At 43.1% G+C, this 16,260-nt stretch overlaps 1 protein-coding gene across 2 annotated transcripts in view; it reads right to left on the reverse strand.

Annotated features, from left to right (window-relative positions):
• The window catches only part of LOC149454359 (cell surface hyaluronidase CEMIP2-like), a 192,212-nt gene that overhangs the window by 146,407 nt on the left and 29,545 nt on the right, over positions 1–16,260 (reverse strand). For both annotated transcript variants that reach the window (XM_089687637.1, XM_089687638.1), the window contains exon 3: positions 10,220–10,690. In XM_089687637.1, coding sequence (XP_089543763.1) covers positions 10,220–10,690 — 471 coding nt within the window. The remainder of the gene's footprint in view (positions 1–10,219; positions 10,691–16,260) is intronic.

Genomic DNA, 16,260 nt, shown 5'->3' on the forward strand with positions numbered 1-16,260 from the left:
CTGCCAAGATCTTTACCAAGCTTGATCTACGAGGGGCATATAACCTTGTCCGCATTCGTCAAGGAGACGAATGGAAGACTGCCTTCAGAACTAGGTATGGGCATTTTGAGTCCCTGGTGATGCCGTTTGGACTTTGCAATGCCCCTGGAACATTTCAACATTTTGTCAACGATGTTTTTCGTGATCTGTTGGACCAATTTGTGATTGCCTATCTAGATGATATCCTTATCTTTTCCAATAATTGGGAGGAGCACCGCAAACATGTTTGCACAGTCTTTGAAAGATTAAGGAAGAATAGACTCTACATTAAATTGGAAAAATGTGAGTTTGAACAAACCCAAATCCAGTTCTTAGGCTATATCATTTCTCCAGAGGGCGTGAGCATGGATCCCGAGAAAATCAAAGCAGTGGTAGATTGGTCAGCACCTGGAAATGTTAAGGAAATGCAACGTTTCGTCGGGTTTGCCAACTTTTACAGAAAATTTATAAGAAACTTTTCTAAAGTGATAGCTCCATTCACACCGCTTACAAAGAAAGAGGTACCCTTTGTGTGGACCTCTGAGGCACAAGCTGCGTTTGAAAAACTAAACTCTTTTCACTTCTGCACCAATTTTGGTACATCCGGATCCTGAACTACCCTTTACAGTGGAAGTGGATGCCTCCAATTCTGCCGTGGGAGCGATCCTGTCTCAGCGAAGTGGTGAAAAGATGCAGCTTCATCCTTGTGCTTTCTTCTCCCATTTGATGTCCTCAGCCGAAAGAAATTACAACATTGGGAATAAAGAGCTACTGGCAATTAAGGAAGCCTCTTCTGAATGGAGGCATCTGCTAGAAGGGGCTAATCATCCTGTAACTGTTCTCACGGACCATAAAAATCTGGAATTTATTCGTTCGGCCAAGAGATTGTCTTCTAGACAAGCTCGCTGGTCTCTATTCTTTTCCAGATTTAATTTTTTATATCATATCGACCGGGATCAAGGAATGGTAAGGCCGATGCCTTATCAAGGATGCTGTCCGAGCCTTCCCTGGAGGGCAACTCCGAATGTTCCATCCTAACGCAAAAGAACTTCCTAGGGGCCACAAGTGCAAAGACATTCTTGAGTCTTCTCAAAGAGGGGTATGAGAATGACCCACTTCTCAATGATCCTCCTAGGGACATGAACCTGGCGTACAAAAATGGCTTTTGGATTCAAGGACATCATCTTTATGTACCTGAATCTGTTCGGGTGGAAGCTCTCAAGTTGGTTCATGATTGCAAACTTGCTGGGCATTTTGGAGTTACTAAGACCGAAGAACTGTTGTCACGTTCCTTTTGGTGGCCGGAGTACAAGAAGGATGTCAAACGTTATGTGGCCTCATGCTTGACCTGTGCACGCAATAAAACTCCCCGAGCCTCTCCTTTGGGGTTGCTTCAGCCACTCCCTGTTCCATCGAGACCATGGGGGTCTATTTCTATGGATTTTGTGGTAGATCTACCTCCCTCAAAAGAAATGACCACCATTTTGGTGGTGGTTGACCGTCTCACAAAGATGGCCCATTTTGTTCCAGTGAAGGGGGTGCCCACTGCTGAACAGACTGCAGAACTAATGGTTCGGGAAGTATTTAAACTGCATGGAATCCCTGATGATGTGGTGTCTGACAGAGGTGTGCAGTTTACTTCAAAATTTTGGAAAAGCTTGTGCTCAGCCTTGGGTGTTACAATCAATCTGTCCTCTGCTTTTCATCCCCAGTCTAATGGTCAGACTGAGAGAACTAATCAAACAATCTGCTGCCACTCACCTCCAAGCTCCTTGAACGCATAGTCTACGATCGCCTAAGCGCCCACCTTACAGACAATAACCTCCTTGACCCTCTACAGTCCGGCTTCCGTCCCCTACACTCCACTGAAACTGCCCTCCTCAAAATCACTAACGACCTACTCAACGCCAAAGCCAAGGGCGACTACTCTGTCCTCCTTCTCCTGGACCTCTCTGCGGCCTTCGACACAGTTGACCACCCCCTCCTCCTTAATAAACTACTCTCCCTTGGCATCGGAGATACTGCTCTCTCTTGGTTCTCATCCTACCTATCCCGACGCTCCTTCAGTGTCACCTACAATGGTGCCACCTCCCCCTCCCTCCCCCTCTCTGTTGGGGTCCCCCAAGGCTCTGTCCTTGGACCCCTTCTCTTCTCCATCTACACCTCCTCCCTGGGCAAACTCATACAATCTCACGGCTTCAACTATCGCCTCTATGCCGACGACACCCAAATCTACCTCTCCACCCCTCACCTCACCCCCACTATCTCCGCCCGCATCACTCACCTCCTAAATGACATCTCAGACTGGATGTCGCTACATTTCCTCAAGCTCAACCTCTCCAAAACCGAGCTCCTCATCTTTCCCCCTGCCAACACCCCCCCCCCCCCCCATCCTATCCATCATCACCAACAACTCCACTATCACTCCCGCCCCGCAAGCCAAAGTCCTCGGCGTCATTCTTGACGCGAACCTCTCCCTCCAACCGCATGTCAAATCACTCACAAACACATGCAGGCTCCATCTTCGCAACATTGCCAAGATACGCTCCTTCCTCACCCCAGACACCACCAAACTTCTAGTACACTCCCTCATCATCTCACGCCTTGCCTACTGCAACTCCCTCCTCACTGGCCTACCCAAGTGCAGGCTCTCCCCGCTCCAGACCATCCTGAACTCAGCTGCCAGACTCATCCACCCGCTCCACCTCTGCCACCCCCTCTGCCTCTCCCTCCACTGGCTCCCGATTGCCCAACGCATCAAATTTAAACTCCTAACCCTGACCTACAAAGCCGTTCACAACACTGCCCCTGACTACCTCACCAACCTGATCACCAAGTACCACCCTACCCGTACCCTTCGCTCCTCACAGGACCTCCTTCTATCCTGCTCCCTGGTCTCCTCCTCCCATGCACGACTGCAGGACTTCTCCAGATCCTCCCACATCCTCTGGAACTCACTGCCCCAATCCATCAGACTGTCGCCTTCCCTATTCACATTCAGGCGCTCCCTCAAAACCCATTTCTTCAGGGAAGCCTACCCCACCCTCACCTAACGGCCATCCTCCCTCGTTCCTCCCACCACTTCATCCCCCTCAGCCACTTCCTACTGTACCTTTACCCCCTCCCTCCTAGATTGTAAGCTCGTAAGAGTAGGGCCCTCTTATCCCTCGTACGTTGTTGGTTGTTGTTGTACTGTGCCATGTATTGTCCCCCCTTTTGTACAGCGCTGAGCAAACCCTTTGGCGCTATATAAACTCGTAGTAATAATAATAACAATGGAGCAGTATCTTCGATGCTTTGTCACTTATTTTCAGGATGACTGGGTGGACTGTCTTCCCACTGCAGAGTTTGCATACAACAATTCTAAACATAGTTCCACCTCTCAAAGTCCCTTTTACTTAAACAACGGTTATCATCCAGTTTTTATTCCTGATCTCCCTATCACAACTCCAATTCCTGCTGTTACCAACAGACTAACTACATTGCAGGAGGTTCAGGAGAAATTGATTGAGACTTTGAGGGAAGCTCAGGAATATTACAAAAAGGCTGCTGACAGACACCGGAGAGCACTTCCTACGTTTCATGTGGGTGACAAATTTTGGTTATCAACAGAATTTGAAGGTGCATGTGCCATCAGCTAAGTTGGGTCAAAAGTTTGTTGGTCCTTTTCAGATTTCTGCTCAGATCAACCCAGTTACCTTTCGCTTAAAACTTCCTGACAGTATGAAGATTCACCCGGTTTTTCATGTATCGCTTTTCAAACCATTTCATGAAAATCCTTTCTCTGGAAGAATTCTTCCACCTCCTCCACCTGTTGAGGTACAGGGCGAAGAAGAATATGTGGTGGAGAAGATTCTTGATTCTAGGATGTTTAGAGGAAAGTTGCAATATCTGGTCCAATGGGAAGGATATGGGCTAGAGGAAAATTCTTGGGAGCCTGAGGAAAATGTTCATGCTCCTAGACTAACAAGAGAATTCCACCAGAGGTTTCCCCACAAGCCTGGTCCTAAGACGTCCAGGGGACGTCCTGTGAGGAGGGGAGTACTGTCAGAGCCTGTAATCGAACCTGGGCCTTCTGCGGTGGGAGATGGTGTTTCTTCTCACTGAGCCACCTGGAATGCTGGACAACTCCCTTGACAATTCTTTGGATGATCCTGCCTTTGCCCTGTTTTGTCTTGAACCTTGAACTCCTTGCTCCTCCCATGAACTTCCTATAAAAGCCATGTCTCTGCACTTCCTGGTTGCCAGATTATTGTGCCTTACCAGCCAATATCCCGCTTACTGTTCCTGCTGCCGTCTTCATCTACGTTACCGACCTTTGGCTTGCTACTGACTACGATTCTGCCTCATCCTATCTACTACAATTGGTGACCGACCCTTGGCTTGTGACTGACTCTGCTTCTGTTTGATCCCTGAACTGTTTGATCTGCTTTTGGTTTCCAGCCTACTCATTCCCTGGTGGGGTGATCCTGAGATCTGCGACCTGGCATTCACACGCAGCCAAATCCATCTCCACCATTAGGAGCTCTGGGGAAGACCGGTGGATGCTTAGACCCCGCACCTCAGGTGAGCCTGCGTCATTCCCAGGGTGGGCCGCTGGTGTACCAATCCTGCTGGTTTCAGGTAAGCCTTACAACTGCTATAGCAACTGGTCTCTGAACCTGACCCGGATCGTGACACCGAGAGGCAATTGGATATTCCCTGGATCAACTTTACCTATAAATGTTAGTATCCAGTTAAATTCTGTGTATCCAAGAAAGAATCCAGGCCTTTTTTCCACTGAGCTGGCCAGAACTAACTCTTGAGGGAGTCTATTCCACATTTTCACAGCTCTCACTGTGAAGAAACCTTTCCATGTTTGGAGATTAAATCTCTTTTCCTCCAGATGTAAAGAGTGCCCCCTTGTCCTCTGGGATGACCTCAGGGTGAATAACTCTACACCGAGTTCACTATATGAACCAATGATGTATTTATACATGTTGATCATATCCCCCCCTTATGTATTATACATGTTGATCATATCCCCCCTTATGTACTATACATGTTGATCATATCCCCCCTTAATCTCCTCTTCTCAAGAGAGAATAAATTCAGTTCCTCTAATCTTTCCTCATAGCTGAGCTCCTCCATGCTTCTTATCAATTTGGTTGCGCTTCTCTGTACTTTCTCCAGTTCCCCAATGTTCTTTTTGTGAATTGGTGCCCAAAATTGAACTGCATATTAAAGATGAGGTGTTACTAATGATTTGTACCGGGGTAATATAATATCTCTCTCTCTGGAGTCTATACCTACTACAAGAGGATTTTGCTTGCTTTAGAAACTGCAGTTTGGCATTGCATGCCATTATTAAGCTTGTGATCTACCAGAACTCACAGATCTTTCTCCACCATTGATTCCCCCAGTTGTACCCCCCCCCCCCCCCCCCCCAGTATGTATGATGCATGCATATTCTTAGCCCCCAAGTGCATAACCTTACATTTATCAACTTGAAACCTCTTTTGGCACATAGTTGCCCAATTAAACAGAGCATTGAGGTCGGCTTGTAAACTGGAGACATCCTGTAAGGACGTTATTCCACTGCACAGCTTGGTGTCATCTGCAAAGACTGAAATGGGATTTTTAATCCCAGACCCTATATCATTTATAAATGTATGAAAAAGTAAGGGTCCCAACCTTGGGGTACACCACTGACAACCCTAGACCATTCAGAGTATGAATCATTAACCACTACTCTCTGAATGTGATCTTTTAGCCAGTTTTCTATCCATTTACATACAGATTTTTCCAAGCCCGTAGACTTTACCTTACACATTAGCCGTGAGTGGGGAACTGTGGCAAGCGCTTTTTTAAAAATCCAAGTATACCACATCCACCCCTCTGTCCAAGGTTTTGCTCACCTCGTCATTGAAAGAAATCAGATTTGTTTGACAACTTCTGTCTTTGATGAATCCATGCTGTCTGTTGCTTAAAATATTTTTTTCCAGCAATAACTCATCTATGTGGTGTTTTATTAAACTCTCCAGTATCTTCCCAACTATAGCAGTTAAACTAACAAGTCTATAATTACTTGGTAAAGATTTTGACCCCTTTATAAATATTGGCCTAACGCCAATCCAGTGGTACTATGCCAGTCATTAAAGAGTCCCTAAAAATGAGAAACAATGGCTTTGAAATGGCAGAGCTCAATTCTTTAAGGACCCGTGGGTGTATGCCATCCAGTCCAGGTGCTTTATTCAGCTTTATACTGTCTAAATATTTTTGGATCATATAAATTGTGAGCCAATGTGGATCATCTGGAGTTGTGTCACTACCATGCCCATTAAGGACAAGAGCTCCCCCATGCTCCTTTATATACACAGAGCTGAAGAAGGTATTTAATAAATTTGCCTTCTCTTTGTCCCCAGTTACCCACTCTAGATTATTTTGTAAAGGGCCTACATGCTCAGACCGATCCTTTTTACTATTAATATATTCAAAGAATTTTTGGGGGTTGGTCCTGCTATCTTTTGCAGTCTGTCGTTCGTTTTCAGTTTTTGCGGCCTTTATTTCCTTTTTCATATTCTGTTATATTCTTTGTAATGTTTAAACGATGATAGCATTCCTTCAATTGTATATTTAATAAAAGCTCTTTTCTTATTATCTATAGCTTTTTTAACTTTGGCCATAAGCCACAGGTTTGATTTTTAGCCTTTTAAACTTGTTGCCCATGGGAATATATTTTGCAGTGTGTTCACATACAGTCTTTTTGAAGAACTCCCATTTCTGTGGTTTGTTCATCAATGCCAATATTCCCTCTCAGTCTAAGTCTTGGAGAGCATCTCTCAGCCTTGGAAAATTAGCTCTCTTAACACTGAGTGTTTTTATATGTCCCGTATGTGTTCACTGTTTACAGCTAACAATAAATGAAATCATGTTATGGTGACTGCTACCCAGATGTTCTTTTATATGGACATTCATAATAAGCTCTGCATGGTTTCAGATTACCAGGCCCAGAAGAGCATCATTCCTAGTTGGGGCCTCTATGAACTGTACCATAAAATTGTCCTGTAGTAGGTTTAAAAATGTTTGCCCTTTAACTGTTCCTGCAGTACCATTACTCCAGTCAATTTCCGGATAATTAAAATCCCCCATTATTATCACTGTCGCAGCCCTTGTACCCCTTTCGATCTGTGCAAGGAGCTGAGTCTCCACCTCCTCATTATCACTGGGAGGCCTATAACAAACTCCAATGATTACCTTTGTAATACGCACCACCATGTGCAGTTCCAAGCATAATACTTCAGCCTCATCACACTCTCCATCAACTAGGACCTCTTTCACACTTGCTCTGAGATCACTTCTCACATAGAGACAGACACCACCACCTTTCCTTTTTACCCTGTCTCTCCGAAAGAGAACATAGCCAGGAATATTAATGGCCCAGTCATGTGAAGAATAAAACCAAGATTCAGCAATATCAATTAAATCATAGTTCTTTTCATGAACCAAAGCTTTTAACTCACCTATTTTGCTTGGCAAACTTCTGGCATTGGTTAACAAACACTTTAATTCATGGACACCTTGTTCACACATATTTTTCTATTTTCATGAAAATGGTACCAATTCCACTGGTTGTTTGTAACATGGGAACTTTCTTATCATCTGCCATAGCCTTCCCCCTGTCTGATCTGTCTACCCCATTATAATCTAATTCTCCCTCCCACCTTGATCCTAGTTTAAATACTCCTCCAGCCTTCCCATAAACCTCTCCCCCAGCACAGCAGACCCCCTTCCATTTAGGTGCAAACCATCTCTAGCATATAGGCTGCACCCCAACGAAAAGTCAGCCCAGTGCTCTAGAAACCCAAACCCTTCCATCTTACACCAGGTCCCTCTTATTACAGTAACTCATCTTCCTAGCTGATAATCCTGATTAGCCTCTCCGCTCTCCACATCAATCCCATTAGCTACCTGTTCAGGGAGCAGAAGACCCCTTTCAAGGTTGTTGGTTCTGCCCAGTGTTGCAACTTTAGGTATTACATAATAATGAGCAGATGGGGAAATGGACGTAGACACTATTCAAACCAGAAAATAATAATGAACAATGACCTTAACAGCTTTATGTTCATTCAAACAATTAGATACACTATATTGCCAAAAGTGTTTACACGCACATGAACTTTAATGGCCTCCCAGTCTTAGTCTGTAGGGTTCAATATTGAGTTGGCCCACCCTTTGCAGCAATAACAGCTTCAACTCTTCTGGGAAGGCTGTCCACAAGGTTTAGGAATGTGTCTTCTTCCAGAAGCGCATTTGTGAGGTCAGGCACTGATGCGGATGAGAAGGCCTGGCTTGCAGTCTGCGCTCTAATTCATCCCAACGGTGTTCTTTTGGGTTGAGGTCCGGACTCTGTGCAGGCCAGTCAAGTTCCACCACCCCAAACTCGCTAATTCCCCCTCCACTAAACTTTACACTTGGCACAATGCAGTTAGGCAAGTACCATTCTCTTGGCAACCACCAAACCTAGATACATCCTTCGGATTGCCAGACAGAGAAGTGTGATTTGTCACTCCAGAGAACACGTCTCCACTGTTCTAGAGCCCAGTGGTGGCGTGCTTTACACCACTGCATCTGACGCTTTGCATTGCACTTGGTGATGTAAGGCTTGGATGCAGCAGCTCGGCCATGGAAACCCATTCCATGAAGCTCTCTACACACTGTTGTTGTGCTAGTCTGAAGGCCACACAAAGTTTGAAGGTCTTTAGTTATTGACTCTGCAGACAGTTGGCAACTTCTGCGCACTGTGTGCTTCAGCATGCATTGACGCCGCTCTGTCATTTTACGTGGCCTACCACTTTGTGGCTGAGTTGCCGTTGTTCCCAGTTGCTTCCACTTTGTTATAATACCACTAACAGCTGACCGTGGAATATTTAGTAGAAAGGAAATTTCACAGATGGACTTATTTCACAAGTGGCAGCCTATCACAGTACCAGGCTTGAATTCACTGAGCTCCTGAGAGCGACTAATTCTTTCACAAATGTTTGTAGAAGAAGTCTGCATACGTAGGTGCTTGATTTTTATATACCAGTGGTCATGGAGGTGATTGTAACTCCTGAATCCAATGATTTGGAGGGGTGTCCCAATACTTTTGGCAATATAGTGTATATCTGACTGGATAGTGCCATTTGGCTCAATGTAATTTTCATACGTACATGGCTTCAGGAAGTGTGCAGAATGAGCCAAGTGCTCCCTTTACCATTGTCTATACAAATTTCACATATAACTATCAACTTTGCAAACTTTAAGTAAGAGAAAAATTTCTTTTTCGAGGCAAACAGACTTTCCTGGTACCGATATAGACACTACAACATATGATAGGTAAAAACTAATATTTTTATTACAAAATATAATAAAATACATAAAAACATTATTCCAAAGGTATCACAATTATCTCCCTCACAGCTAGGCTATTGTTTCCAAAATAGTATTCAACACTTATTGATGCAACATGGGAAGAGTTGGCTATAAATGTGTTCTCAACACGTTTTACAGTTCATCTGAAGTATTTGATAGCATAACAGGTGCACAATAAACAACAATATATAGAAATTTGTTTTGTTCTTGTTAAAGCACAATATAAAATAATGTAGTATTACTGCGATGAAGGTAAGAGGTGAACCTATCCAAGGGACCCTGAAGAAGCGGAGGAACCACGAAACATGTTCAGAAGAGATGGCAATATAAGTGTTCTCATGTTGCATCAATAAGTGTGTGGTGCTGTTGTATACTGTTTCAGAAACAATAGCCGAGCTGTGAGGGAGTGCATTGTGATAGCTCTCTTATTAATATTCGTAATAATGTTTTTAGTCATTTTATTATATTTTGTAATAAAATATAGCTTTTGACCTATCATATATTGTAGTGTCTATGTCAGTACCAGGAAAGTCTATTTGTTCAAATATTTGGTACATGGGTACCCATTAAGATTGTGGTAAAGACTTTCTAGCACATTTGTTCAAAACTTTGCAAATTTGATAAAAAGCTTTGAAATACGGATGCCCACTCTTAGCAGAGCATTATCTGACCAAAGGGTGATTCCAAAAGAGAGTTCTAAGAAGCAATGTTTGCAGTCAAGACAGGATGGGCGACATGCAGGGCTGCAGAGAACAGGAAAGGACAGCCAGATGAAAGCAGGCATACATTGACCAATCGCATCACCTACCTGTTGACTGTATGTTGAGATTCTTCACAGGTGTTCCAGTCTTGTATATTTTCTTCTTCAATAAAGAGAAAGCTTTGTTCTGTTGGGACTCAACTAGGAATCCTAGATCTCCCAAGAATCTCAGCACTCTGTGGAGCAGCAGTGGTTTCACATTGACTTGTAATAGTTTTAGAGGGCTAATGAGGGTCTCTGTGGGCTTTAGATCCTGGTCACAACTGTCATAAGGAAAGATAGTCCAAGCCAGGTTGGGCCCTAAAGCCGATACTAAAACATGTTGAGACAGTTTGAGGAGGACAGCACAGGGCCAGGTCTTTCCCTTCCAATGCATATTCAAATGTTGACCTCCATTAGTCTTTATATCATCTCCTAGGGCCTGGAGGCCATCAGTAGCCTCTCGTGTGGACCTTCTCCCCACATTGTAATCCAGAAGTCTTAATGAGGAGGAGTCGTCAAAACTGCTGTTTGACCAGACTAAACATGGGAAAAAAACAGAATTTTTGATCTTTATTTAAATAATGTATTTTGTATGCATATAATAAAGATTGTCTTATATATAAACCTGGCCAAGTAAACTTTAGGTGATGAATTACCATGTAAACTTAAGGTAAGAAAGGACCATGAACTTTATGATGAAGCAATGCACAGCCTTCTCTTGGTTAACCACTTCCCATCCGGCCCATGTACATAAACGGCCGGACGGGAGCAGTGCAGGAGCGGGTAGGCATTTATAAACATCCTTCTACATTCCCTGCCTGTGTGTGCTCCCTGGGAGCGCGCAGCACCGTGCTCTGGTGCTCACTGTGTCCGGAGGACACAGAGGAACACCAATCACTGTACGGGACCCCTGTGTGAGGTACCAATCATGTGATCACTGATTTGCCAATCAGTGATTACATGAATAGTAGTAAGCAAGATGTCACTTCCTGACATCATTGCTTACTACTTGTGAACTCTGTGAATGATCACAGAGGTCACATGGTACAAGGCTATTCACAACAGCCTTGTACCATGTGACAAGTTGTGACCAATCACAGCTCTCACAGTATTTCTCAATGGCTGCAAAAGTGCAGCCAGAGAAAATGAGAAATGATTGCTTTTACAGCCTTAATGAGTGTAAAAGCAATCAGTGTAAAAAAAAAAAAAAAAAAAATCTTCTTCACCCCCTACAAGTAGTACAGTGTCATTATGGTGACACTGTACTACTAGGGTGACAGTATGTTAAATTAAAATAAATAAAATAAACATAAATTATAATATAACAAATTAAATAAAAATGTAAACATGTTTTTTTTAATTATATTTTTTGGTTATAAACTAATTTGGGTTATTTTTTTTTTACTAAAAAGATAGCTGAATACATTTTGGCCAAGATTGATGAAGAAAGATTATTTATTTGCTAAATTTTATAAGAAGAACACTTTTTTTCAAAATGTTTGTACTTTTTCATTTATATAGCAAAAAAATAAAAATCCCAGTGGTGAATAAATACCACCAAAATAAAGTTTTATCTGTCTCAAAAAAATGCAAAAAAATTCATATGGGTACAGTGTTGCATGACCGTGCAACTGTCATTCAAAGTGTGATAGCGCTGAAAGCGGAAAATTGGCCTGGACAGGAAGGGGTTGAAAGTGTCCGGACTTGAAGTGGTTAAATGACTGTCATCTGTTTGATACCCTATGCTGAATGTACAAAGTCTCTGTCTTAAATAAAGAGTTACAAAAAAAAAAGACCATGAACTTCATTGTGATGCATATTGTAGTCTGGTTAAAGCATGCCATTTATACCTTAAATGTGCATTTTCACTTTTGAAATGCTACCATAAAGCATGGGTATACAGTAGGTGCATTGCAGTGCAACCATTCATTCTGATTGGTACCCCAAAATAGTGCATGTCTTTTTTAAATGACCAGACCATTAATTTCAGCAACAATTTTCTCTAGTTTTGTTATTTACCTGTAAAAGCCTCCATTCTGTAGACTTCCAAAAGCCCTGAGACTGCTACTGAGCACTACCATCTTGGATGTGATGTCAGCAGACTCACCAACTGACACTCCATAGTATTCCCCTTTGAGTCTCTCCTGGCAGCTACAAGAAGTGTTATACAGGGAGATGATGGGAAGGGATATGATATGGCAGGAGGGATGGGGCTGTGCTAGGGAACTCACTCTTCCTGAAGTAGTCAACTTTGCTAGCAAGCTCAGAGGAACAAAAAATTGTTTATGGAAAGAAAAACACTGCAAATAAATGTTTAAAATGCTATTCTAAGCTTTTACCTGCATTTTAAATGGTGACGGGTTCTCTTCAAGCAAGTATCTTTATTTTACAATTGGTGCACCCATGACAGGGAAAGGGGGGAGGTAGGTAAATCAATGCTTGGATCATTTAAAGTCTACCTCCAGGCAACTAAAAGATTATCTCTTGCAGTGGGGCTGCGCCTGCATTGCTAAGGGTTAATTGCTCCTTTAGAAGAACAAAACAAAATTTACTTACCTCATCCTTTGCTCTTTCTTGCTGCTAGACTTGTCCCATAGGCTCTTCCCCCCCCCCATGTTCTAGTGGTCTGGGATCCTGACATCATCAAGGCAGGGTCAATACCCTTGTAAAGGGACATATTGATGCCAAGGGACCGTCCACCGCTGGAATGTGGGGGAGTACCATCTGCCACGGAGCAGAGAATCAGGTAAGTAAAAGTGTTTCTCTAATTTTGCACGGACTGCGATCCGTATCTGTCTATCATTTGTTTACCTTTTATACTTCAATAAAACGTTTTTTGGAAAAAAAAAAAAGAATTAAAAGTGTTTCTCTTCTTCTCTAGACAGAATTAGCAATTAGACCTTGCAGTGCAGACCAAGTTCATTGCAAGGGACTATTTAGAATTTAATCTGGAGGTGGGCTTTAATTGTAAATGTAAATTTAGTCAAACTATTATGCCACATGCTTTTTCAGCAGAGCAGCTGAGGTTAGCCTGGTAAACGAGTAGAAAGATGACAAGAGGGTCATCTCCTGGCTGGAAATGTATATATTAAATTTACTATTCTAAAGGTAATTACCATTAAGTCCGGAATATAATAAAGTAATTGTATACATGCATTCCTTTAGTGCTCATGCACACTGGACATTTTTCCAGCTGCTATTTTTGGCTTTTTACGTTTTTTTTTCCTACAACCAGTAAACTCCCCAGCATGTTATCCTATGTGTCCATGCACACATAGACTGTAATCAACGTTTTTTGGCAGGGGTGTTTTTTGGCTGGAAAAAAAAGCCAGGACTAGTGGGTTTCTAGAGGTGTTTTTTTAGCTGTAAAAACACTCTAACTTTGAAAAACGTGGCAAAACACGGTAAAATGTGGTAAATCGCGGCAAACCAGCATTTTTGGATGTTTTTTGGTAAAAAAAAACTCTAAAAAAAGTAAACACGAAAAAACAGCAAAACGCCACTAAACGCTAATACAAAAATGCTAGAAAATGCTGAAAAATGCAAAAAAGCTAATGTTACCAGCGTTATTAAAACACCCATTGTTCATGGAGCTAGTTATTTCTAGGTAAACAGGGTGACATTTTTTTTACCCGTAACTACAACCCTGTATGTTTTATGCATCTGTCTATCGTAAAAAATAGGTCTGACAAGTAATACGTTTTTTGCTGGTCCCTATAGTCAGCCATTGTCCCTTGACATTGAAAACTGACCCTGAGCCATAGTTACCAGACACGGCATGATTGCACAGCGTACAGTATTTATATGAGTGTTGGTTTGGAAGGGATCTTTCAAAGGTTATGTAGTTACAAAGAACTGAAACTGCCTGTGTATGGACATAGTGGTCCAGGTTGTTCAATCTGTATATATTACACACTTGGACACAGTAGGAAGTTGCAGGTTAATTTCCATTACCCCAAATACGAGCATAAATGTCCTCCAAGCAATCTGTTTTATAATCATCTAATTACATTTTAAACAGCTAATGGATAAATAAATATATTTTTGTTTTTCTAAGCCTTTAATTTGTTATTCTAGGTTTCACGTAACAGGCAGAAGTACATCTAGAACCTGTCAAAAGTCTCCCTACAGCTATACACAGCACCGGTTTAAAATATCTCATCTAACCTGCTGGATTTATTCTGACATTTAAGCTGCTAACCTAAAACTGGAAGTACAAACATCTGATTCCTTCTAGGAGGGATAATTTGCTGATGATGACAGCTGTAGCCACTATACTCTCCATACAGTATATGATGTCCCTGGAGGTCTGAGCTGGCCCTACATGACGTGTAAGGGGAAGGGCTAAGCTACATCGGTAATTGGAACGATTTGCTGCGAAGAGATTTAACCACTCACTGGCAGGTACCTTGGCTAGCCAAGGCCGTGACTCATGGTGGATAGCTTTTATACTAGTCACCTCGTTAGGAGACTTTTAGAAGCTCAGTGGTGTTACGCTAGGTTCACATCTGTGCGGGTGGTGCCGCTGTGGATCCGCACAAAAATCCGTGCAGCCGCACCACCCGCACAGAGGAATGAGGAACCGCGGGAGGGTGCCATTAATTCTAATGGCACGCCGTCCGCACTGGAAAACACAACCGTACTGAGAACCGAGGTGCAGGACTTCTTCTCTGCGTGTCACAGAGCATGGGAGTCCATTCAAATGAATGAACCCTCGTGCCCGCGCAAAACGCAGCCCGCACTGCCACGTATATGTGAACCCGGGCTTACTGAGCCTTAAGCCCCGTACACACGGGCCAAATGTCAGCTGAAATCAGACGGTACAGTAGAAACCAGCTGACATTCGACCTGTGTGTACAGGTCCTTGTCCGACAGAAGCCAATCACAACTAGCTTCTGTTGAACAAGCATGCTGAAAAACCAGCAACGGATCGGCATCTGATCAGCACACTCAGCCAATGGCTGCGAGCGATGACCGGTTTGTTCTGGCATGGGGGATGGTCCCCCTTTCAGAACACAACAGCACCGCAGGGAGATCGCTGTACTAACATTGCATAGATAGTAGAGGGACCTCCTCAGTTTTTCTTTGTTCGGCCCGCTGGGTTGAACAAAAAACTTACTGTGTGTACTAGGCATACAGCTGACCATACACTGATTGAATTTGGCTGGGTCCTGAGGCACCCTCCCACCCAGTGTCCCTCGATTTAAGAATGAAAGGAGCTGGGCGCAAAAAAGTGTTGGCTGAACAGTGGCTACAGCCAATCAGATGCAGATGTTGTTTGGGCAATTTGACAGCTGGCTGGATTGGCTGTCAAAATACAGTAGCCACAGTGGGAGATTTGTCCATCTGGGCTGTATCAAGTGGATGGAGGAATTTATTAGATTTTTATTGTTTAGCCAGCAGGATGAACAAAAAAAATCTATGTGTGTATGGCCAGCTTTACCAATTAACTGCTTATTTAGCAGATAAAACAAATAGCTCCCTATGCAGAAAACTACAGTAGTATGCAGTAGCCTACTGTAGCCATTAAGATTGCACCTTGCCATTGAGAATGATATGTCACCAATTATTGGCAGCCAAGGCATCCCCGTAAGTAGCATGTATACGTGCGGCTGGTGGTGGGAAATGCTTCGGCCGCTTCTGATTGCCTGTCTGCAGTGACAGCTTCCTGCTTTTTTCTGCATCCAAAACGCACAGAAAGTAGGTTATATGGTTGCAAATGTCATAGTTCACATCAGTGCTTGCAGTTCCAGTTGCAGAAAAAAAGCAGAACATGCTGCATTTTTTCTGCACAGAACTGTACAAGAACACGGTAAAACGCATCAAAAACGCACAGGAACGCACATGTCCCCATTTAAATTGAACAAAAAGAGAGTTGGATAAAATAAACTGGAATGCCTAAAAAACGCAGTGGAACGTGTCAAAAACACGCATGCAAAAACGAATCCGAAACGCATGTGGACTGCGTTTCTATAGTGTTAACTAGCCCTAAAATTAGTATCCAACCGCACCTGGTCTCATCCGTGGTCTTATGTGGCTTATGCTGGCCATACATGGATGGAAATTCAACCGATTTTTCGTCCGAAAATCGGACCTAAGAATAATCG

Source organism: Staurois parvus, unplaced genomic scaffold, assembly GCF_062004578.1.
Source record: "Staurois parvus isolate SC_StPar_1 unplaced genomic scaffold, SC_StPar_1.0 ptg000432l, whole genome shotgun sequence".
Taxonomy (NCBI): Eukaryota; Metazoa; Chordata; class Amphibia; order Anura; family Ranidae; genus Staurois; species Staurois parvus.